This window comes from Oncorhynchus clarkii, chromosome 1 (assembly GCF_045791955.1).
Source record: "Oncorhynchus clarkii lewisi isolate Uvic-CL-2024 chromosome 1, UVic_Ocla_1.0, whole genome shotgun sequence".
NCBI lineage: Eukaryota > Metazoa > Chordata > Actinopteri > Salmoniformes > Salmonidae > Oncorhynchus > Oncorhynchus clarkii.
The window spans coordinates 59,580,223-59,604,558 of record NC_092147.1 but is presented as its reverse complement, the minus strand read 5'-3'; the positions used below and the strand labels follow the sequence as shown (position 1 = coordinate 59,604,558).

Here is a 24,336-nt window from a genome sequence, read left to right as displayed (position 1 = left end):
GAAGTCGGAAGTTGAGATACACCTTAGCCAAATACATTTAAACTCAGTTTTTCACAATTCCTGACATGTAATAATTTAATAAAAATTCCCGGTCAGTTAGGATCACCAATTTATTTTAAGAATGTGAAATGTCAGATTAATAGTAGAGAGAATGATTTGTTTCAGCATTTATTTATTTCATCACATTCCCAGTGGGTCAGAAGTTTACATACACTGAATTCGTTTTTGGTAGCATTGCCTTTAAATTGTTATATATACACACATACACTGGTCAAAAAAATAAAGGGAACACTTAAACAACACAATGTAACTCCAAGTCACACTTCTGTGAAATCAAACTGTCCACTTAGGAAGCAACACTGATTGACAATAAATGTCACATGCTGTTGTGCAAATGGAATAGACAACAGGTGGAAATTATAGGCATTTAGCATGACACCCCCAATAAAGGAGTGGTTCTGCAGGTGGGGACCACAGACCACTTCTCAGTTCCTATGCTTCCTGACTGATGTTTTGGTCACATTTGAATGCTGGCGGTGCTTTCACTCTAGTGGTAGCATGAGACGGAGTCTACAACCCACACAAGTGGCTCAGGTAGTGCAGCTCATCCAGGATGGCACATCAATGCGAGCTGTGGCAAGAAGGTTTGCTGTGTCTATCAGCGTAGTGTCCAGAGCATGGAGGCGCTACTAGGAGACAGGCCAGTACATCAGGAGATGTGGAGGAGGCCGTAGGAGGGCAACAACCCAGCAGCAGGACCGCTACCTCCGCCTTTGTGCAAGGAGGAGCAGGAGGAACACTGCCAGAGCCCTGCAAAATGACCTCCAGCAGGCCACAAATGTGCATGTGTCTGCTCAAACGGTCAGAAACAGACTCCATGAGGGTAGTATGAGGGCCCGACGTCCACAGGTGGGGGTTGGGCTTACAGGACGTTTGGCATTTGCCAGAGAACACCAACATTGGCAAATTTGCCAATGGCGCCCTGTGCTCTTCACAGATGAAAGCAGGTTCACACTGAGCACGTAACAGCCTGCAACAGCCTGCAACATCCTCCAGCATGACCGGTTTAGCGGTGGGTCAGTCATGGTGTGGGGTGGCATTTCTTTGGGGGGCCGCACAGCCCTCCATGTGCTCGCCAGAGGTAGCCTGACTGCCATTAGGTACCGAGATGAGATCCTCAGACCCCTTGTGAGACCATATGCTGGTGCGGTTGGCCCTGGGTTCCTCCTAATGCAAGACAATGCTAGACCTCATGTGGCTGGAGTGTGTCAGCAGTTCCTGCAAGAGGAAGGCATTGATGCTATGGACTGGCCCGCCCATTCCCCAGACCTGAATCCAATTGAGCACATCTGGGACATCATTTCTCGCTCCATCCACCAATGCCACGTTGCACCACAGACTGTCCAGGAGTTGGCGGATGCTTTAGTCCAGGTCTGGGAGGAGATCCCTCAGGAGACCATCCGCCACCTCATCAGGAGCATGTCCAGGCATTGTAGGGAGGTCATACAGGCACGTTTAGGCCACACACACTACTGAGCCTCATTTTGACTTGTTTTAAGGACATTACATCAAAGTTGGATCAGCCTGTAGTGTGGTTTTCCACTTTAATTTTGAGTGTGACTCCAAATCCAGACCTCCATGGGTTAATACATTTGATTTCCATTGATCATTTTTGTGTGATTTTGTTGTCAGCACATTCAACTATGTAAAGAAAAAAGTATTTAATAAGAATAGTTCATTCATTCAGCTCTAGGATGTGTTATTTTAGTGTTCCCTTTATTTATTTTAGCAGTGTATATAATGTACCAGTGAAAAGTTTGGACACGCCTACTCATTCAAGGGTTTTTCTTTATTTTTTCTATTTTCTACATTGTAGAATAATAGTGAAGACATTAAAACTATGAAATAACACATATGGAGTCATGTAGTAACCAAAAAAGGGTTTAACAAATCAAGAACTTTCTCCAAGTGCAGTCGCAAAAATCATCAAGCGCTATGATGAAACTGGCTCTCATGAGATCCGCCACAGGACAGGAAGACCCAGAGTTTCCTGTGCTGCAAAGCATAGGTTCATTAGAGATACCAGCCTCAAAAATTGGAGCCCAAATAAATGCTTGACAGAGTTCAAGTAACAGACACATCTCAACATCCACTGTTTAGAGGAGACTGCGTGAATCAGGCCTTCATGGTCGAATTGCTGCACAGAAGCCACCACTAAAGGACACCAATGAGAAGAAGAGACTTGCTTAGGCCAAGAAACCTGAGCAATGGACATGAGACTGGTGGAAATCTGTCCTTAGGTCTGATGAGTCCAAATTTGAGAGTTTTGGTTTTAACCACTGTGTCTTTGTGAGACGGTGAGTAGCTGAACGGATGATCTGAGTGGTTCCCACTGTGAAGCATGGATGTGGAGGTGTGATGGTGTGGGGGTGCTTTGCTGGTGGCACTGTCTCTGATTTATATATAATTCATGGCGCACTTAACCAGCATGGCTACCACAGCATTCTGCAGCGATGTGCCATCCCATCTGGTTTGCTCTTAGTGGGACTATGATTTGTTTTACAACAGAACAATGAACCAAAACACCTCCCAACACACCTCCAGACTGTGTAAATGCTCTTTGACCTAGAAGGAGAGTGATGGAGTGTGGCATCAGATGACCTGACCTCAACAATCACCCGACCACAACCCAATTGAGATGGTTTGGAATGAGTTGGACATACACAGCAGGGGTTCAAACTGTAGAACCCAGTTCCTACATTTGAATATAAACATGGATTTTATCAAAAAACGATGCCATGTTTTTTCTCTGGGACCCTCAGGATGACAAATCAGAGCAAGATTACAGAATGTAAGTACATTATTTACCTTCAGAGGTGAATGTATCAAACCAGTTGCTGTGATAAAAGGCAACTGGTTTGATACATTCATACATACATTTTTGTTATGTATCCTCCTCAAATAGCATGGTCTTTTTTTCACTGTAGTAGCTACAGTGAAAGTTAGATTAACAAGAATGTAAGCTTTCTCCAGGACATGTCTATGTCAGTTGGCTGTCATTCTTGTCACATTAGCGCACGTTAGTAACAACCATCCCGGTATTGGGACACTGATCCTGTAGATATCAGAGAACACACTAAAAACATAAAGCAAGTACTTCTTTGTACTTTGATGCGCTATGCCCTTTTAGGGCTTTTACGTTCCTCTTTCCCTAATGTAGCAAAAATGTGTGGATTAAGTCATTATAAATGCATTGGAGAAAGACTGCCACTTCAATACTGTGATCAGTGGTCAGTCTGATGTCCTCCCAGCTTCCCCGTCCCTATCCCTTGCATAGAGCCCATCTTCACTCTCACCAAAAAAATTGGATCTTAACTATAATGGCAAACAAGGAATAGTAATAACTCTCCTAATTTGTCCAGAACTCTTATTCATAAATAAAATTACATTGTAGTATAAAGAAATCCTTCTTTCCCAAGACAAGCTCTCCAGTTTTTCTCACCCCTTTAGCCCCCCCCCTCCCCTCAAGGCAAGCTTGTCCCACCCTCCCACCCTTGCCCACCCAAGTCAAACCCCACATGTTTTGCCTCCCTCCCCTCTTCTCAGACACATTTACACCCATTCACACCCATTCAACTTACTCGTCCATTCTCCTTTATCCACATACAACATAAACCATAAACCAACATAAACCATATACAGTATATCACAAAAGTGAGTACACCCCTCACATTTTTGTAAATATTTTAGTATATCTTCATGTGACAACACTGAAGAAATTACACTTTGCTACAATGTAAAAGTAGTAAGTGTACAGTTTGTATATCAGTGTAAATTTGCTGTCCCCTCAAAATACCTCAACACACAGACATTCATGTCTAAACCCCTGGCAACAAAAGTGAGTACACCCCTAAGTGAAAATGTCCAAATTGGGCCCAAAGTGTCAATATTTTGTGTGGCCACCATCATTTTCCAGCACTGCCTTAACCCTCTTGGGCATGGAGTTCACCAGAGCTTCACAGGTTGCCACTGGAGTCCTCTTCCACTCCTCCATGACGACATCACAGAGCTGGTGAATGTTAGAGACCTTGCACTCCTCCACCTTCCGTTTGAGGATGCCCCACAGATGCTCAATAGGGTTTAGGTCTGGAGACATGCTTGGCCAGTCCATCACCTTTACCCTCAGCTTCTTTAGCAAGGCAGTGGTCGTCTTGGAGGTGTGTTTGGGGTCATTATCATGTTGGAATACTGCCCTGCGGCCCAGTCTCCGAAGGGAGGGGATCATGCTCTGCTTCAGTATGTCACAGTACATGTTGGCATTCATGGTTCCCTCAATGAACTGTAGCTCCCCAGTGACGGCAGCACTCGTACAGCCCCAGACCATGACCCTCCCACCACCATGCTTGACTGTTGGCAAGACACGCTTGTCTTTGTACTCCTCACCTGGTTGCCGCCACACACTCTTGACACTATCTGAACCAAATAAGTTTATCTTGGTCTCATCAGACCACGAGACATGGTTCCAGTAATCCATGTCCTTAGTCTGCTTGTCTTCAGCAAACTGTTTGCGGGCTTTCTTGTGCATCATCTTTAGAAGAAGCTTCCTTCTGGGACGACAGCCATGCAGACCAATTTGATGCAGTGTACGGCGTACGGTCTGAGCACTGACAGGCTGACCCCCCACCCCTGCAACCTCTGCAGCAATGCTGGCAGCACTCATACATCTATTTCCCAAAGACAACATCTGGATATGATGCTGAGCACGTGCACTCAACTTCTTTGGTCGACCATGGCGAGGCCTGTTCTGAGTGGAACCTGTCCAGTTAAACCGCTGTATGGTCTTGGCCACCGTGCATGCACCGTGCGTGCAGCTCAGTTTCAGGGTCTTGGCATTCTTCTTATAGCCCAGGCCATCTTTATGTAGAGCAACAATTCTTTTTTTCAGATCCTCAGAGAGTTCTTTGCCATGAGGTGCCATGTTGAACTTCCAGTGACCTGTCAGTATGAGGGAGTGTGAGAGCGATGACACCAAATTTAACACACCTGCTCCCCATTCACACCTGAGACCTTGTAACACTAACAAGTCACATGACACCGGGGAGAGAAAATGGCTAATTGGGCCCAATTTTGGACATTTTCACCTAGGGGTGTACTCACTTTTGTTGCCAGCGGTTTAGACATTAATGGCTGTATGTTGAGTTATTTTGAGGGGACAGAAAATGTACACTGTTATACAAGCTGTACACTCACTACTTTACATTGTAGCAAAGTGTCATTTCTTCAGTGTTGTCACATGAAAAGATATACTCACATATTTACAAAAATGTGAGGGGTATACTCACTTTTGTGACATACTGTACATCCACACACCCATTCTCTCCCATCCTCCTACACCTAATAATATTCACTCTTCATCCCACTCCCATTCATATGCACAGCACTGGAGGCTGCTGTGGGCTGAGGGCTGCTGAGGCTGTTGTCTGGCTTCTACAAACGTATAACCAGGTTTGTGGGTACAAACACCCCATGTGTCCTGTTGATACATTCATGCGCCTCACACTGTTTCCCATTCTACAGACTTGGGTCAATAATGTCTAATATCTGACAGAACATTAAAGTTGTATTTCCAGTTTTTTTTTATAGTTTTTTTTTTTTACAATCGACCCATTTCTCTATACTTAGGTCACTTTTTCAAAACTCTTCACACAGTTCTCCTAAAACTAAAACTACCAAAACACTTCATACATGTCTCAAATCAACTCATTCTTCCACAACACTAGCAAAGGTTGTCACCCAACAAGCACGCTTTGTCACTCATAAAGCAATTACCTAAAAAAACACTAACAACAGGTAGCATTACACAATGTTTTCTTTTGTAAAAATGTCTTTACAAAACAAGAATGACACCTCTCTACTGTTTAGAATTCACTGCAGTATATGTTACAGGAATGAATCAGACATGATGCAATATGCTTCAATATGTTTTATGTCATTTTTTGGCATTGAGTGATTCCAAAATACAGTCATTTGTGTATACACCATCTACCGATACAGGTACAGTAGCAATGCTAGTCAAACCTGTCTTCTGCATTTGACTACAGGTTCTCATCCACATCACATCTTGGGCAATACACCTAGGAAACAATATTTTGACATGCCTGGTCCATCCCTGGCAATCTTCTGCAGATATGTCCAGGCATCCAGCATTCATTGCGTCCAGGAGGGACATTTGATCATGTGGATGGCGGTCATAAACCTTCCACCTCCATGAGTAAAATAATTCCTCTATGGGGTTGAGGAATGGAGGGTAAGGTGGGAGGAAAAGTGACACAGTCCTGGGATGGGCTGCAAACCACTCTGTGACTGCACGGGAGTGGTGAAACGCCACACTGTCCCATACAATTACAAACGTTGGCCGATTTCGCCTCACTGCAACCCTTCCATAGAGGTCATCCAGGAAGGAAATGAGACGCTCGGTGTTGTATGGCCCAATTAGCGGTTTGTGTAAAAGCAATATCCTCTGATGGATGTTGACACCCCTCTGGCCTGGGACATCCTCTGTGGTTCTTTTCCCAATCACATTCCTTCCTTGCCGCCGTGTTTTGGCCAAGTTGAAACCAGCCTCAACCAAAAAGATGAATATGTGGGGTGTTTGCCTGCCTTCAATCTCCATGACTCTCTATAATAAATCCACAATGCAGCATAAGAGTTAGGCTATTACAGTAGTTTAAATTATACCTAAAAACATGCCATTTTGTGCCTCTGCCCTGTTTGGTTTTTGTTCAAAACCAGTTCTGTATTTTATAGTCATATTACCTGGACATATTGGTTTCTGAGTTGCTTGACTCGTTCAGAGTTCCCCTCAAAGGGAACAGTGTACAACTGCTTCATCCTGACTTGATGTTGTTTCAGGACTCTAGAAATAGTTGTTATGCTTACATTGTGAGTATTTCCAAATGTAATGTTGTCTACCAACACTCTGTCTCGAAAATCTGTGAGCTTTATACCATTGTTTCTGATGACCATATCAATGATTGCAGTTTCCTGCACAGCAGTGAAAGTCCTACCTCTCCCACCTGTGAGAGGTAACCATTGGGTCCTAAGCAGAAATACAAAAACAATTACACACAAGTGAGTTTGGAGGCTGTGCTCAATTGACTTCTGTAATGTGCAGTTCAGTCAGATGCCCTTGCAGAATGCACATCTTACCTGTTGTTTTGCCAGAAATGTCTCACTATAGATGCCACTGTTGAGCGTTGCAGATTTGGCTGCACTCTCAGACCAGCCTCTCCCATTGAAAGACCATGATTTACTATATGATCAATTATAGTAGCCCTTATCTCACCTGAGACTACAGCTCTTGATCTTCCTCTCAGTCTTCTTCCACCACGCATACGTACCCCTCTCCCTCTTCCTCTCCCAGCCACTCTTCTTCCTCTGTCAGCCACTTCTCTATCTCTGGCTGGGTCCATGTTTACATTACAGTACAGCATTATTTATTCCTAAGATGTCCCCTTTTGTATAGATGAAATACAGCTACAATGGGAATCAGCTGTGGTTGGTCTAATTGTTTTGATAGTATTTAATTTTTTAGATTTGGAATGTATTTCAATACGGTATTACTGTAGAAATGTAGCAAATTGTTGTCTTATTAAATTTTGGGTTATGTTAGGTTTTGAACTTAAGTTGAACAGTTTTGGCCTGTAGGTACATAGAGTTTTGGTGGTGGTTGTGTCTGAGTGTGAGAATAATTCAAGGAAATTTGAAAGACGTAGTCATTGAATGCATTTTGTGACAAAGCAATGAAAAATGATCATAGTTTAGCCCACATAGACTGTTGTTGTGCTCACTGTGTGAAGAGTGACCTAAGTATTGAGAAATGGGTCCTAGCGATTGTAAAAAGAAAAAGAAGACTGTAAATGAATGCCCGTGAAAGGCTTTCTCCTGCTGCATATTTGAACTGTATATGTGTGTTTGATATTTAAAGTCCCACTACTAGCCAGAGACGTCTTCTGTCTCTCTGTCTGTCCGCCCACATCGTTGAGTGGGAGGAAATGATACCAGTTTAAAAATCTACATCTAACTGGCAGAAGATGACCTGACAGCATTTTACCTGCAGAGTTGAAAGTCATGTTTAGGGAGATATTACTTGTAATTATAATGAATTATAGCTGAGTGCAAATATACACCCCCATGTTAACAGACAAAATAGTGAAACAGTCAGATATTAAGTTATGCATTTATGCCGTAGTGAGAGTCGTGAGAGAATCCATGAGTTTAAATAACAGCAGTCACAATGCCCAAGTGATAGGCAACTAAAGAGCACCATGCATGGTGTAGATCTAGCATGCACTTATGCTAGATTACGTGCACACACACACCAAATCAGGTCGCTCAAGATTCTCTTCAAATTGGATGTCCATCCACGTCCCGAGGATGTCAGGAGATCTCTTCTAAACCCACCACTAGGGGGAACGGTATACCATAGAGTAGGCTTGGGTTTTGCTAGGGTGTTGTGGATGGGAGTAATAATTGAGCTCTAGCTACGAGGGTTACATGTTCAATCACAGTGCTAGACACTCAATTTAAGTGTTTTGGTTTTAACCCTATCCCAAACCTAAACCCTTAACCAGGTGTGCGGTACCTTGCCAGGAGGCTCAACCAACTGACCGTGGCAACGCAGGGTGTCAAAATCACCTTTGATATTTGGCAACTTCCTATACCCCCACAATTTTCCTCAGAGTACAAATAAGCAATACATACACTTCTGCCCACTGATATTCAAGGAGTGGGAAGAGAAGGAGACGAGGGAGGGAGGGAGGGAGGGAGGGAGGGAGGGAGGGAGGGAGGGAGGGAAGAGATGCTGAGGAGGAAGGAATGAGAGGTCCAGTGGCTATGTGCCCGGGATTAGGTTAAAGGTACAGAGAAATAAAATGAGAGAGACAAGAGAGAGAACAGAGAAGGAGGGAGAGGGGGTAGAGATGAATAGAACATCCTCTCAGAGTAATGAGTTATCAGGAGAAGAGTTGAAGGTCAGCTCACTTTGTGTGTGTGTGTGTGTGTGTGTGTGTGTGTGTGTGTGTGTGTGTGTGTGTGTGTGTGTGTGTGTGTGTGTGTGTGTGTGTGTCTGTGTGTGTGTCTGTGTGTGTGTGTGTGTGTGTGTGTTATTGTGGACCTGCAGCTCCCTGACAGCAGAGCAACAGGGTGTCAATACCACATGTTCTCTAATTCACTGACAAAACCACAGTACAGGATGCCACACGCACACACGCACGTCCGTAGGATCGACATGGGGCTAAAGGTTGATTTGGGGCTAAAGGATGATTTGGAAAGGAACATCACACAACTTCATGTATTATACCTCTACTCGACCTGACGAAAATCCCTGGGATCAAAATGTTGTCTATAAAGGTAGTAATTGGGAGCATATATAGTGTGCAGGCCTTTTCTTTATTTTTTTGTATGTATACTTTATTAGCCCAGCAGGTTTTTGTATGTATACTTTATTAGCCCAGCAGGTTTTTGTATGTATACTTTATTAGCCCAGCAGGTTTTTGTATGTATACTTTATTAGCCCAGCAGGTTTTTGTATGTATACTTTATTAGCCCAGCAGGTTTTTGTATGTATACTTTATTAGCCCAGCAGGTTTTTGTATGTATACTTTATTAGCCCAGCAGGTTTTTGTATGTATACTTTATTAGCCCAGCAGGTTTTTGTATGTATACTTTATTAGCCCAGCAGGTTTTTGTATGTATACTTTATTAGCCCAGCAGGTTTTTGTATGTATACTTTATTAGCCCAGCAGGTTTTTGTATGTATACTTTATTAGCCCAGCAGGTTTTTGTATGTATACTTTATTAGCCCAGCAGGTTTTTGTATGTATACTTTATTAGCCCAGCAGGTTTTTGTATGTATACTTTATTAGCCCAGCAGGTTTTTGTATGTATACTTTATTAGCCCAGCAGGTTTTTGTATGTATACTTTATTAGCCCAGCAGGTTTTTGTATGTATACTTTATTAGCCCAGCAGGTTTTTGTATGTATACTTTATTAGCCCAGCAGGTTTTTGTATGTATACTTTATTAGCCCAGCAGGTTTTTGTATGTATACTTTATTAGCCCAGCAGGTTTTTGTATGTATACTTTATTAGCCCAGCAGGTTTTTGTATGTATACTTTATTAGCCCAGCAGGTTTTTGTATGTATACTTTATTAGCCCAGCAGGTTTTTGTATGTATACTTTATTAGCCCAGCAGGTTTTTGTATGTATACTTTATTAGCCCAGCAGGTTTTTGTATGTATACTTTATTAGCCCAGCAGGTTTTTGTATGTATACTTTATTAGCCCAGCAGGTTTTTGTATGTATACTTTATTAGCCCAGCAGGTTTTTGTATGTATACTTTATTAGCCCAGCAGGTTTTTGTATGTATACTTTATTAGCCCAGCAGGTTTTTGTATGTATACTTTATTAGCCCAGCAGGTTTTTGTATGTATACTTTATTAGCCCAGCAGGTTTTTGTATGTATACTTTATTAGCCCAGCAGGTTTTTGTATGTATACTTTATTAGCCCAGCAGGTTTTTGTATGTATACTTTATTAGCCCAGCAGGTTTTTGTATGTATACTTTATTAGCCCAGCAGGTTTTTGAATGTATACTTTATTAGCCCAGCAGGTTTTTGTATGTATACTTTATTAGCCCAGCAGGTTTTTGTATGTATACTTTATTAGCCCAGCAGGTTTTTGTATGTATACTTTATTAGCCCAGCAGGTTTTTGTATGTATACTTTATTAGCCCAGCAGGTTTTTGTATGTATACTTTATTAGCCCAGCAGGTTTTTGTATGTATACTTTATTAGCCCAGCAGGTTTTTGTATGTATACTTTATTAGCCCAGCAGGTTTTTGTATGTATACTTTATTAGCCCAGCAGGTTTTTGTATGTATACTTTATTAGCCCAGCAGGTTTTTGTATGTATACTTTATTAGCCCAGCAGGTTTTTGTATGTATACTTTATTAGCCCAGCAGGTTTTTGTATGTATACTTTATTAGCCCAGCAGGTTTTTGTATGTATACTTTATTAGCCCAGCAGGTTTTTGTATGTATACTTTATTAGCCCAGCAGGTTTTTGTATGTATACTTTATTAGCCCAGCAGGTTTTTGTATGTATACTTTATTAGCCCAGCAGGTTTTTGTATGTATACTTTATTAGCCCAGCAGGTTTTTGTATGTATACTTTATTAGCCCAGCAGGTTTTTGTATGACCGCAAACCTTTTTTCTACAGTGCATTTAGAAAGTTTTCAGTGCCTTTGACTTTTCCCACATTTTGTCACGTTACAGCCTTATTCTAAAATGGATAAAATCCTATACATTCCTCATCAATCTCAACACAATACCCCACAATGACAAAGTGAATATAGGTTTTAAGAATTTTGTCTGCAGCATTGAAGGTCCCCAAAAACACCTCCATCATTCTTAAATGGAAGAAGTTTGGAACTACCAAGACTCTTCCTAGAGCGGGCCGCCCAGCCAAACTAAGCAATCAAGGGAGAAGGGCATTGGTCAGGGAGGTGACTAAGAACCCGATGGTGCCTCTGACAGAGCTCTAGAGTTCCTCTGTGGAGAAGGGAAAACCTTCCAGAAGGACAACAATCTCTGCAGCACTCCACCAATCAGGCATTCATGGTAGAGGGACCAGACGGAAGTGATGACTACTCAGTTAAAGGCACATGAAAGCCTGCTTGGAGTTGGAACTATTTGGTTTGAATGCCAAGCGTCACGTGGAAGAAACATGGCACTATCCCTACGGTGAAGCATGGTGTTGTTAGCATCCTGTTGCGGGGATGTTTTTCAGCGGCAGGTACTGGGAGACTGGTCAGGATCGAGGGAAAGATGAACGGAGCAATGTACAAAGAGATCCTTGATGCTCAGGACCTCAGACTGGGATGAAGGTTTGCCTTCCAATAGGACAACGACCCTAAGCACACAGCCAAGACAACGCAGGAGTGGCTTCGGAACAAGTCTCTGAATGTCCTTGAGTGGCCCAGCCAGAGCCCGGACTTGAACCTGATCGAACATCTCTGGAGAGACCTGAAAATAGCTGAGCAGTGACGCTCACCATCCAACCTGACAGAGCTTGAGAGGATCTGCATAGAAGAATGGGAGAAACTCCCAAATACAGGTGTGCCAAGCTTGTAGTTTCATACCCAAGAAGACTCTGTAATCGCTGCCAAAGGTGCTTCAACAAAGTACTGGGTAAAGGGTCTGAATACTTATGTAAATGTGATATTTCAGTTTAGTCTTTTTTATACATTTGCTAGAATTTCTAAAAACCTATTTTTGCTTTGTCATTATGAGGTATTGTATGTAGATTGATGAGGGAAAAAAACAATTTAATACATTTTAGAAAAAGTTTGTAATGTAACAAAATATGGAAAAATTAAAAGGGGTCTGAATTCTTTCCAAATGCACTTTAACTCTACTCTCCAATTATACACTATTGTTCAAAAGTTTGGGGTCATTTTGAAATGTCCTTGTTTTTTAAATAAAATACATTTTTTTGTCCATTAAAATAATATCATATTGATCAGAAATACAGTGTAGACATTGTTAATGATGTAAATGACTATTGTAGCTCGAAACAGAATATTTGTAAGGGAATATCTACATAGGCGTACAGAGGCCCATTATCAGCAACCATCACTCCTGTGTTCCAATGGCACGTTGTGTTAGCTAATCCAAGTTTATCATTTTAAAAGGCTAATTGATCATTAGAAAACCCTTTTGCAATTATGTTAGCACAGCTGAAAACGGCTGAAAACTGGCCTTCTTTAGAATAGTTGAGTATCTGGAGCATCATCATTTGTGAGTTCAATTACAAATTCAAAATGGCCAGAAACAAAGAACTTTCTTCTGAAACTCGTCAGTCTATTCTTGTTCTGAGAAATGAAGGCTGTTCCATGTGAGAAATTGCTAAGAAACTGAAGTTCTCGTAAAACGCTTTGTACTACTCCCTTCACAGAACAGCGTAAACTGGCTCTAACCACAATAAAAAGAGGAGTGGGAGGCCCCGGTGCACAACCGAGCAAGAGGACAAGTACATTAGAGTTTCTAGTTTGAGAAATAGACACCTCACAAGTCCTCAACTGGCAGCTTCATTAAATAGTACCCTCAAAACACCAGTCTCAACGTCAACAGTGAAGAGGCGACTCCGGGATGCTGGCGTTCTAGGCAGAGTTCCTATGTCCAGTGTCTGTATTATTTTCCCCATCTTAATCTTTTATTATTTTTGGGCAGTCTGAGATATGGCTTTTTCTTTGCAACTCTGCCAAGAAGGCCAGCATCCGGGAGTCGCCTCTTCACTGTTGACGTTGAGACTGGTGTTTTGCGGGTACTATTTAATGAACCTGCTAGTCCTGCAATTAGATCCGTTGCTGTTTAAATAATGAAATAGAAACACATACATGGATGTTCTATTCTATGAGGTGTACTGTATATTTCTGTAAAAGGGATAAATGGTCTACAATAGTAGCACTGACCTCAATACCTTCCTGCTATTTTACACATTTTGCCATGAGGCTGAAATAATTCTACACATTGTGCTATCATATGCTATTTTTTGGGGGGGTTGGGGGCTCCCTGAAGGTTGGGGGCACGCTCCCTGCGTGCCAGTTCGGGTAATCCGGCCCTGATGTTAAATATAATTTTCTGTACAGTATTTGACTATAACTTGACATGCATCATTTTTTTAATAATTTGAATCCAATGGGAGGTTGTGATCATATTGTGAAATATGTCCGTCTTAAATTTTCTGTAAAAATACTGTAAAAACATAGCACGGTGTAGTATACCATTTCTGCCCCATGCATCATTGTACAAGATCACCTTCTCTATGTGACTTGTCAACGGATACAGTATTGCCTGAACCTCTGCTTGAAATGTATCAGTTTACAGTGTATCAATGAGTGGAATATATTGTTATATGAAACCCAGGTATTTCAGCAGTGCATTGTACACTACACTATAATTCTAAATGGTATCACATCGAGTGACTCCTTCCACTTTGTCCTAATGAAGCACACTGGCTGATGGAGAATGATGTATTTAATGCCACATCGATTAATGATTTGGTTTTACCTTCCAACATACATTTCTGTCATTTTGATACATTTATGAGGTAAACTGATATAATTTTACAGTTAGTCAGCATACATGAAAACAGAAAACATGAAAAACACCTGCTTTTTCCATGACACAGACTGACCAGGTAAATCCAGGTGAAAGCTATGATCTCTTATTGATGCATCTTGTTTTAAATCCACTTCAATCAGTGTAGATGAAGGGGAGGAGACAGGTTAATAAGCCTTGAGACAATTGCGACATGGATTGTGTAAATCTGCCATTCAGAAGGTGAATGGGCAAAATAAATTATTTAAGTGCCTTTGAACACGGCAACTTTCCACTTTCCACTGGGATTCTCTGCCTCTAACCCTATTACAGGGGCTGAGTCACTGGCTTACTGGTGCTCTTTCCTAGGAGGGGTGCGTCACTTGAGTGGGTTGAGTCACTGATGTGATCTTCCCCCCCCCCCCCCCTTGGGTTGTGCCGTGGCGGAGATCTTTGTGGGCTATACTCGGCCTTGTCTCAGGATGGTAAGTTGGTGGTTGAAGATATCCCTCTAGTGGTGTGGGGGCTGTGCTTTGGCAAAGTGGGTTGGGTTATATCCTTCCTGTTTGGCCCTGTCCGGGGGTATCATCGGATAGGGCCACAGTGTCTCCTGACCCCTGTCTCAGCCTCCAGTATTTATGCTGCAGTAGTTTATGTGTCGGGGGGCTAGGGTCAGTTTGTTATATCTGGAGTACTTCTCCTGTCTTATCCGGTGTCCTGTGAGAATTTAAGTATGCTCTCTATAATTCTATCTTTCTCTCTTTCTTTCTCTCTCGGGGGACCTGAGCCCTAGGACCATGCCTCAGGACTACCTGACATGATGACTCCTTGCTGTCCCCAGTCCACCTGGCTGTGCTGCTGCTCCAGTTTCAACTGTTCTGCCTGCGGACCTGTTCACCGGACGTGCTACCTGTCCTAGACCTGCTGTTTTCAAATCTCTAGAGACAGCAGGAGTGGTAGAGATACTCTTAATGATCGGCTATGAAAAACCAACTGACATTTACTCCTGAGGTGCTGACTTGCTGCACCCTCAACAACTACTGTGATTATTATTATTTGACCATGCTGGTCATTTATGAACATTTGAAGATCTTGGCCATGTTCTGTTATAATCTCCACCTGGCACAGCCAGAAGAGGACTGGCCACCCCTCATAGCCGGGTTCCTCTCTAGGTTTCTTCCTAGGTTTTGGCCTTTCTAGGGAGTTTTTCCCTAGCCACCGTGCTTCTACACCTGCATTGCTTGCTGTTTGGGGTTTTAGGCTGGGTTTCTGTACAGCACTTTGAGATATCAGCTGATGTATGAAAGGCTATATAAATACATTTGATTTGATTTGATTTACGAGCCTAGTATGTTTAGCCACAGATAAAGTCAGCAACCTTCCCGCTAGCCATGATTGGCTGAGATAATGAGTGGGCTGGACATGCCGAGAGATGAGTTTGGATTGGTCTGCCATATAGCACGCTTCTGTCTATTTGACCGTGTCTGTATGTCTGGATAATCCTGTCAAATGCTGCTTTTTAAAAATGTATTGTGTATTAAAACTGCGTAAGTGCTCTCTACTTTCTGGAGGACCGAGTTTTGAAATCAGTGGAATTTGAGTATGATAGCTAAGGTGATGGAGCAAATACCTGTCTCCGGATTACATCTTCAAACTAAGGGCAATCATGGCATCCGACAGGTGACGCGTCCATCCATAAATTATATATGTGGGTAAGACAGTTTACCTAGCTACATTTTCAGATATTACATTTCTAATTTTGACAGAAAGAGCCATTTTCTTGGCTAGCTATAGCCTAATGTTAGCTGGCTAACATTGAACCAGGTTCAAATCAAGTCAAATCAAATTTTATTTGTCACATACACATGGTTAGCAGATGTTAATGCGAGTGTAGCGAAATGCTTGTGCTTCTAGTTCCGACAATGCAGTAATAGGTTGGTTAGCCACCTGCAGATTCATGCAGGGTAGTAACATCATGAGATGTGATTATGGTTCATTGTTTACCTAGCAAGCTAGCTAACATTACCTGGCTGGCTCACTAGCTAACATTACGTGTATGACCTTATTATTCGTATCTCAGAGCCGTTTGCTTAGCTAGCTTTAGCCTAATTTTAGCTAGCTAACATTGAACCTGGTTGGTTAGCTACCTGCAGATTCATGCAGGGTAGTAACATCATGAGTTGGGATTATGCTTCATTGTTTACCTAGCTTGCTAGCTACATGTCTTAACAAAAGACTCCACTATGCAAGTAACGATTCCGGGTGCATTCGTAAATTGAGTATGGCCTTCTATTTCAGAGCACTCTTGTCTGAGTGTGCCAGAGCGCAGAATAACTGATAAATTTACGAACGCTCAACACCCGTTGAATATGGCCGGTATCAGTAAACGTCGGCAAAAAACTTTATGAAATTGTTGCCAGCAGCACAGTTAGTCACCAACGCTCTGGATAACATGAAAATAGCCTAAGCAGCTCTGCTAGGGCGAGTAAAATGGTCAGAGTGGGGTGTTCTCTCATTATGTGTCTGGAAGTAGCTAGCAAGTAGCCAATGTTAGCCAGTTAGCTGGGGTGCTTGACTGCGGTTGTGAGGTCAGAACGTTCAGATCAACCCTACTCATCGGTCAGAGCGTCTGGTGTGTGCTCTGAACGCTTCTAGAGCGACACGTTTAGAATTTACGAATGGACAATCTGACTGCACAGTTGCAGTCAGCAACACTCTGGAGAACACAACAGCCTAACCAGCTCTGCTAGGGCGAGTAATGTTCAGTGAGCTGTTCTGTCACAAACATACTTTCCCATTGTTCCTCAACTGCAGTGTATGATATACCATTTTGTAGCGCTGCGTCTCAACTTTTATCCAAGGTAAAAAACACAATTTCACATTTTGCTACATAAAGAGCGATTTGAGCCGGTCGGTCCCATACGTTCTCATACACACAATCCATTTCTTTAAATAAAACGATAAAGCAACGAGCTTCCTACCTCTTCTCTGACCTGAGAATGAGTAAATATCATATCCCCTTGATGAACTGCCAACAGGACACACATGTACAAACACAAACACACACAAACGTACACACGCGTACACGTACACACACACACACACGTACACACACACGTACAAACACACACACACACACACACACACACACACACACACACACACACACACACACACACACACACACACACACACACACACACACACACACACACACATACACATGTACACACACACGTACACACACACACATACACACATATTGAAGTACTTTTTGGAGATGCCCCTTTCCAAGGATTTTTCAAGGATCTGGTCAGATCTGCCAAAGCCTAATGCACTATATAGAGAGGCTGCTTATTCAATCACTCTGAGTGGGCCAATCCTGGCACAGGGATTGGAGAGGGAGAGTTCTATAGAACTTAACTTTTGTTCCACAGATGATGAACCAGCTGGCACACCTTGAACACCTGGTACTGTCCAACAGACATAGAGATTGTGTGTGTGTGTGTGTGTGTGTGTGTGTGTGTGTGTGTGTCTGTCTGTGTGTGTCTGTGTGTGTGTTCGTGCGTGTGTGTGTACGTGTGTGTGTGTACGTGTGTGTTTGTACGTGTGTGTCTGTGTGTGTCTGTGTGTGTGTTCGTGCGTGTGTGTGTACGTGTGTGTGTGTACGTGTACGTGTGTGTACGTGTGTGTGTGTGTTTGTACGTGTGTGTCTGTGTGTGTGTGTGTGTGTGTGTGTGTGCGCGTGTCTGTGTGTGAGTGCGTGTGTGTGTGTCTCTGTGTGTGTGTGTGTGTGTGTGTGTGCGTGTGTGTGTGTGTGTGTGTGTGTGTGTGTGTGTGTGTGTGTGTGTGTGTGCGTGTCTGTGTGTGTGTATACGTTTTCTATAGAATAGTAAACCAACTAAAATCCAGAGAAGTGAGGACATTTTGCCAGTCCTCACTTGCAAACGGTCTATTTTAGGTTTAGGGTTAGGGTTAGTACTATGGTTAGGGTTAGGGTTAAAATTAGGGTTAGGTTTTGCGGTTAAGGTTAGGGTAAAGGTTAGGGTTAGGTTTAGGGTTAGGGAAAATAGGATTAGGAATGTGAATCAATTGGCAGTCCCCAAAAAGTCCTCACAAGTATAATAAGACATAGTTGTGTGTTTGACAGTCGTCTATCTATACAGCGCTTTAACTGCATCTAAAATGGTTATGTCAGATATCCATTGCTAAATTAACAATCCAGTATTCTTCATAACAATGTGCTTGACAGACAGCCCTAAAATGAGAAGGCAACTTCAGTGAATTTAGTAGAAGTGCAAACTTTCATAGGAAGAGGTGACCCCTGGAATTACAACAGGCCAGAAACCCAGTCATTTTCTTATTGTCTGAGAGGAGGGCACCCTGGGCATCTGCGATAAGAGTGTGTATGTGTGTGTGTGTTGGTGAGATTAGAATATTTCACAGCGTCACACTGAGTGAGAGCAGATTAAAGTACTAACAGGGTGCGAGAGAAAGGTAAGGGCCATTCAAACGTCTGATTAAAAACAACACACTGGGTAACCCTCACACTGTACATATCCTTGTCATAAGACTGACTCGCCTTTGACACCATTTTAAGCCGGGACTCAAACAAACCGCATTGCCCCGACATCGCATAGCAGTTGACTGGAATAGTTGGTGCAGTGCGATTTACTTATTATTATCCACAGCCCAACAGTTCTGGACGATCTACCATTTGGGAAACACAATCCTGCCCTTTCTCCCTTTAAAACACACCAAAGCTGAGTTTCCCACAGTAAGACAAGAGCTAGAGCCCTCAGCCACTCTCTCCATAGTGCTATTGATTAAAGGGTAAAAGCTCATATCAGCAGAGGAGGGGAGTGAGGGATGAGGGGAAAAGAGAATATTAGTCCCTCACACAAAGTTATAGATACATATGGTATGGTTTGTGTGTGTGTGTATGTGTGTGTGTCTGTGTGTGTGACAGAGCCAACAGTTCCGTCAGTAAGCCAACTCCTTAGCCATAGACAAAAAGGCCACCTCAGGACAGAAGCAATGCGGAGAACAGAGGCTCTCACACACACACACACACACACACACACACACACACACACACACACACACACACACACACACACACACACACACACACACACACACACACACACACACACACACACACACACACACACACACACACACACACCGTCCGTTACCTTCCCATCTTACAACTTCAAAGAGTCCAAACTGCTCCAGAACTTTGACGAACAGTCCCATCAGCACCAGGACAGCTATCATCTCCAACCCATCCAAACTCAACATCCTGGGGACACGATCTCATCGAACTAGGCCCAGGCCCACCCAGACCCAGTCCTTATGCCGGAATAGACCTATATCTTGTGCCTCTTTCCCCAGACAGAGCAGTCCCTCAGAACCAAGCTGGGTCAACCAGATTCAAGATGGGTACTTCCAATGTAACCCAACCCAACCCCCCTCCCCCTGAGAGCGAGAGACAATACTGGATCAGTCCCGGACTACAATCCGGTAAAGACTCCCCCTGCCTCCTCCAACATTCCCTTCTTCCTTTCCTTTTCTGCTCTCTTTCCTGTCCTCCAACCCCTGTTAGAGTAAAGGAATCCAGGGGAAAGTGCTGTCTCCCAATCCTTTGGCTGTGGTTGTGTGTGTGTGTGTGAAGGAGAGTTAGAGTGACAGAGTGAGGGAGATGCAGGAGACAGAGGGAGAAAGAGGGAAGGAAGGGAGAGATAGAGTAGGTGGGAGGCAGGAGAGTATGCGAGAGAGAGAGAGAGAGAGAGAGAGAGAGAGAGAGAGAGAGAGAGAGAGAGAGAGAGAGAGAGAGAGAGAGAGAGAGAGAGAGAGAGGGGGTAAAGGGAGGTATGCCCATCACCTTCATTGATTTACCTTATGTGGTTTCCAAGGTAACTGGCTGAGAATGTTTGGGAGACCCGAACTCCAGAACAGGCGTGACAACAGAACTAAATCTGTCTTGCTTGTAAAAAAAAAAGAAGCTGTTGAACTGTTTTTATACATGTATAATTAACAAGTGAATGTATTTAATTTCTACGATAATTTGGGGGGAAAGAATTGCTGTATTTCGAATTCCACCCCACAGAATACAGTACCGTACCGTATCTTTGGAGAGCCAAAAACCTTTGACTACTAGTGGGTGCATGGTGATTCTTATACTGTAAGTAATGCAAGATAGGCTACAGCCTGTCATTTCCAACGGGAGCAAATTAATGATAGTGGGCAGAACAAGCAAGGAGGTGGGCAGATCCGAGCATGCACTAGCGATTTCCTATTGGCGCGTTCTAGCATGTATTTGCATATTTCCGATAGGGAACGCTTGCTCTGCGAAGTGCGTGTGTGCAATAACTCAATTCACCCTTGCAGTCCTAAACAACACTATTTTGAGAAACTTTGGCAAAGGTTAAGTCTACCAAACACCCTGTTCGAAACAGATTGTAGTTTGGGGAACAGAAAACTGTATTGAGATCAAATGTTTCATCAATTAAATAATGTGCAGAATGTCGGCCAAAATCCATCTCTCTTCACTGGCTTCCTATCATCACATTATTTGGTGGTGAGTGGAAATGCCAACCAGATGCTTCAGAGTTATACATCAGGCGAAACATCTGGCTCATTGCTCTACCTGTGCTATTGCTGTTCCTGGCTTATACTTTGAAGCGTGCCTTGTAAGAGGCTATGTGTGTTGCACCCATGAGTGAAAATGCTGTCCCAATTGAACTGCTCTGTGGTTAAGGTCGCCCCGTCAATTTAACATGCACTATATACGAGGCAGATTGGAGGGGCAGCAAGTCTTACACCTTAAATGGTTGAGCATTTTGCCATGCCCTTTTGGTGTGTTTTACACTGTAGTCTCTGCCAGTTTGAAAGCCTTTGTTAAGGCCTCTAGAAGAGCAAGTGATATAAAAACACCAAAAATTCATTAATATGCTGTAATGTGTAAACACTTTACCTACAGCCAACCTTCCTGCACCAATTCCTTCTGATTACAGTAAAATACTGTGAAATACAAACCCCTACCCTCAATTTAATGGAATTAATTAATCTAATAATTCATTTATTCTGATTACAGTAACTATAACTGGATTTATTTCCTACAGTAATAACACAGTCAATTTCACGGTAATGTATTTTTGTGTGTCATTACACAATACTTGCTTTGATACCGTATTTACAGTATATTACAATTTTACTTCAGAATGAGCTGCCTGTAAATAACAGTCAAATTCACGGAAGACTATTTATTTACTGTGTCTTCAGTAACCTCTACCCACACAATGAATGCAATATTTCATTAGGCTGCGTGAACACCAGCACATAATCCCTTCAGTAGTAGCTTTAGAAGGAACAGAAAGAGATGGATCTGAGCAGAGAGTGGGCAAAGGAAACAATTAGATGGAGGAACACTGGTAAAAAAACAAACAACTAATGGCTTAGACTCTGATGTTTAAACCAAAAACAATGGATCACAAAGATGGACACAATCACATTGAGGTAGAGAAAGACCAAAACCCAGTTCATTTAAAACCAGAGTACTATTTCACTACATGACAGAGGGAGCGAGGGCTGAAGGGAGACACTGCAGGATAACAAAGATTTGAAAGAAAGAAAAGAGGAAAAGATAAATGAAAGGACCAGTCCTCCCCACTTGTGAGTGTCATTCTAGTTTAATTATGTCTGTCGTCTCTCTCCTAGATAGACATGGCTGCCTTCTGTATTCACAAAGCATGGGGAAAGAGCTCTGTGTTCCATGGTGATCGTTTGGTACCCATCCCTTTTCCCATGCTTTTCAACGCAAGGCTAACTGATACAACCGGTTTCCACTAGCAATGCTACAGTGTCCAAAAAGCTATCCAGGAGATTCTGAACATTGTTAAATATGATGTGTTGATGTGTTTGATACCGTTCCATTTATTCCATTCCTACCATTACAATGAGCCCATCTTCCTATAGCTCCTCCCACCAGCCTCCTCTGACACACACGCATAGACATGCACATTAAGCTTGGCTACCTCGCTCGAGCAATGAACAGACACTTAACCATTAGTAGGAGTGATGACTGGTTAGGGTCAGACCGCAACGCCGTCATTAAACTGATGAGATGTGGATGTAGTAGACATTACCACTGCAGTACCATTAACCTAATCTCCATTTCGACTTTGAATGATATTAGAATAAGCCAGGACTCCCCTACTCTTTTGATCAGTGCCATGGGATCTTCAGTGACCACAGAGAGTCAGCGCCTCAGCTTCATTTTGCGACGAATGGTACCATCTACAGGGCAGTGTCCCCGTCACAGCCCTGGGGTATTGAGGTGTACATCATACCAGAAGAGGATTTCCCCCTACTGGCCCCCCAACACCACTTCCAGCAGCATCTGGTCTCCCATCCAAGGATCGACCAGGCCCTGCTTAGCATGGAGTTGAGAGCCACCAGAGGGAGGCAGGGTGGAAAGGCTCAAAGTCCTGTCCCAATGAAGATATCACATATATCTGTACTACAGAAACAACAACACTCTTAAAGCATATTCTCTCTCTCTCTCTCTCTCTGAATGCTGGGAATTGTATGAGCGAAGGAGTGCGTGTGTTGTGTTAGGGTGCGTGTGTTGTGTTTGTGTTTGAGTGAGAAGATGTGGTTTCGCTTGAGGAAATGTATTACTGCTGTTGCAGCAGCAAAAGGTGGTGGGAATCGTGGTCAGGTTAATAAGAGAAGATTAAAACAATGATGATGATGATCATGCTTCATAGGGTGTCTTTTTTTCTCTTTGGTTTCTCTGTGGTTTCTTCTGCTTTTATTTTCTATTTTCTATATGGAGGTACTAAGGGTAGGTTCTCTCAATATGAATGGGGAAAGGGACAGGAATAAGAGGGCCTGGGTATTAGAAGTAATAAAACAGCAAATGCTTAATGTAGTTTTCCTACAGGAGACACATAGTGATGAGGAAAATGAGGTTGACTGGGGTATGTGGTGGGAGGGGCAACATATACTCAGTCATGGTATTAATTTCAGTGCTGGGGTGGCAATCTTGTTTTCCTCAGGTTTAGGGGTGACTGTGGTATCTACAACAGAGATTGTCAAGGGTCGAGTTTTATTGGTCAAGGTGGATGTTATGTTTTTAATTTGTAATTACATTTTTAATTTGATGCTCCTAATGAGGGTACAGAGCGTATTGCTGTATTTGATCAAATAAAGGAAACCTTAAGACAGTGTGACCAGGAGGGGTGTATGGTTTTAGCGGGGGACTGGAACTGTAGAGTGGACTTTACTGTTGATAGCACCACTGAAGAACCCCACATGCGGTCAGCCACTTGCCTGTCTTGCCTATTAACTGAGTTTGAGCTTTCTGATGTGTGGAGAGTAAGGAATGCAAAAGTTAGGCAGTACACATGGCTAAAAATGAATGAAGGTCGTGTCAGTGCAGCAAGGTTAGACAGGTTGTATGTATCTCAGCAATACTGTAGTAGGGTTGGAAAGTGTGCCATTACTCCTGTGGGTTTCTCTGATCATCATATTGTTACTGTTGATATTCACTTGTCCTGTCCACGAAGGTCATCACCTTACCGGTATTTTAATGTTAAATTGTTACATGATGTCATGTTTTAGGAAAGGTTTTTGTTGTGTTGGGAAAAATGGAGGGTTACAAAAGGGAATTTTGAGTCCTTGAGACAATGGTCGGAGGTTGGGAAGGCCCAAATATGATTATTTTGTCAATAGTGTACTGCTCTGTCTCAAGTGGAAGTTAAAGAGACTATCAAGGCCCTTGAACAGAACATCAAGTCTATTGAATTGAAGCTGCTCACTCAGAACGACCCTGGACTAGTCATGAACTTACAGGACAAGAGACATGAACTGAGGTCGTTTCTGCATGAAAGAGTGAAGGGTGCCTTGATTAGGTCTCGTTTCGCTTCCCTCAAGGATATGGATGCTCCTAGCGTTTAAAAAAAAACCTAGGACAGTCGACATTGCAACGTAAACAGATGGTCTGCCTTCGTCTCCCTGATGGGAAGGTGACCACGGATGACAGTGAAATGCGTCAACATGCCGTGGATTTCTACTCGGCCATCTATAAGGCGGAGGATTGTGACTCTCTGTGTACTGAACAATTGTTACACGGTCTTCCTCAATTGGGACCTGAGCAGAGAGTCACA

At 42.9% G+C, this 24,336-nt stretch overlaps 2 protein-coding genes across 2 annotated transcripts in view; one reads left to right on the top strand and one right to left on the bottom strand.

Annotated features, from left to right (window-relative positions):
• The window catches only part of LOC139409778 (A-type potassium channel modulatory protein KCNIP2-like), a 201,986-nt gene that overhangs the window by 26,935 nt on the left and 150,715 nt on the right, over positions 1-24,336 (bottom strand). The window lies entirely within an intron of this gene.
• On the top strand, positions 8,982-22,709 carry LOC139414097 (keratin-associated protein 5-1-like). The gene is made up of 3 exons (XM_071161980.1): positions 8,982-9,155; positions 17,652-18,026; positions 22,395-22,709. The coding sequence occupies exons 1-3, from the start codon at positions 8,982-8,984 to the stop codon at positions 22,707-22,709; spliced, it is 864 nt and encodes a 287-aa protein (XP_071018081.1).

Excerpts from the sequence above, each read along its gene's own strand:
- LOC139414097 (XM_071161980.1), top strand. The coding sequence starts at position 8,982 with ATGAATAGAACATCCTCTCAGAGTAATGAGTTATCAGGAGAAGAGTTG. Across the intron at positions 9,156-17,651 it reads GTGTCTGTGTGTGTGTGTGT|AGATTGTGTGTGTGTGTGTG; the intron begins GTGTGTGTGTTA and ends CAACAGACATAG. Across the intron at positions 18,027-22,394 it reads GTGTGTGTGTGCGTGTCTGT|TGCCATGGGATCTTCAGTGA; the intron begins GTGTGTGTATAC and ends TCTTTTGATCAG.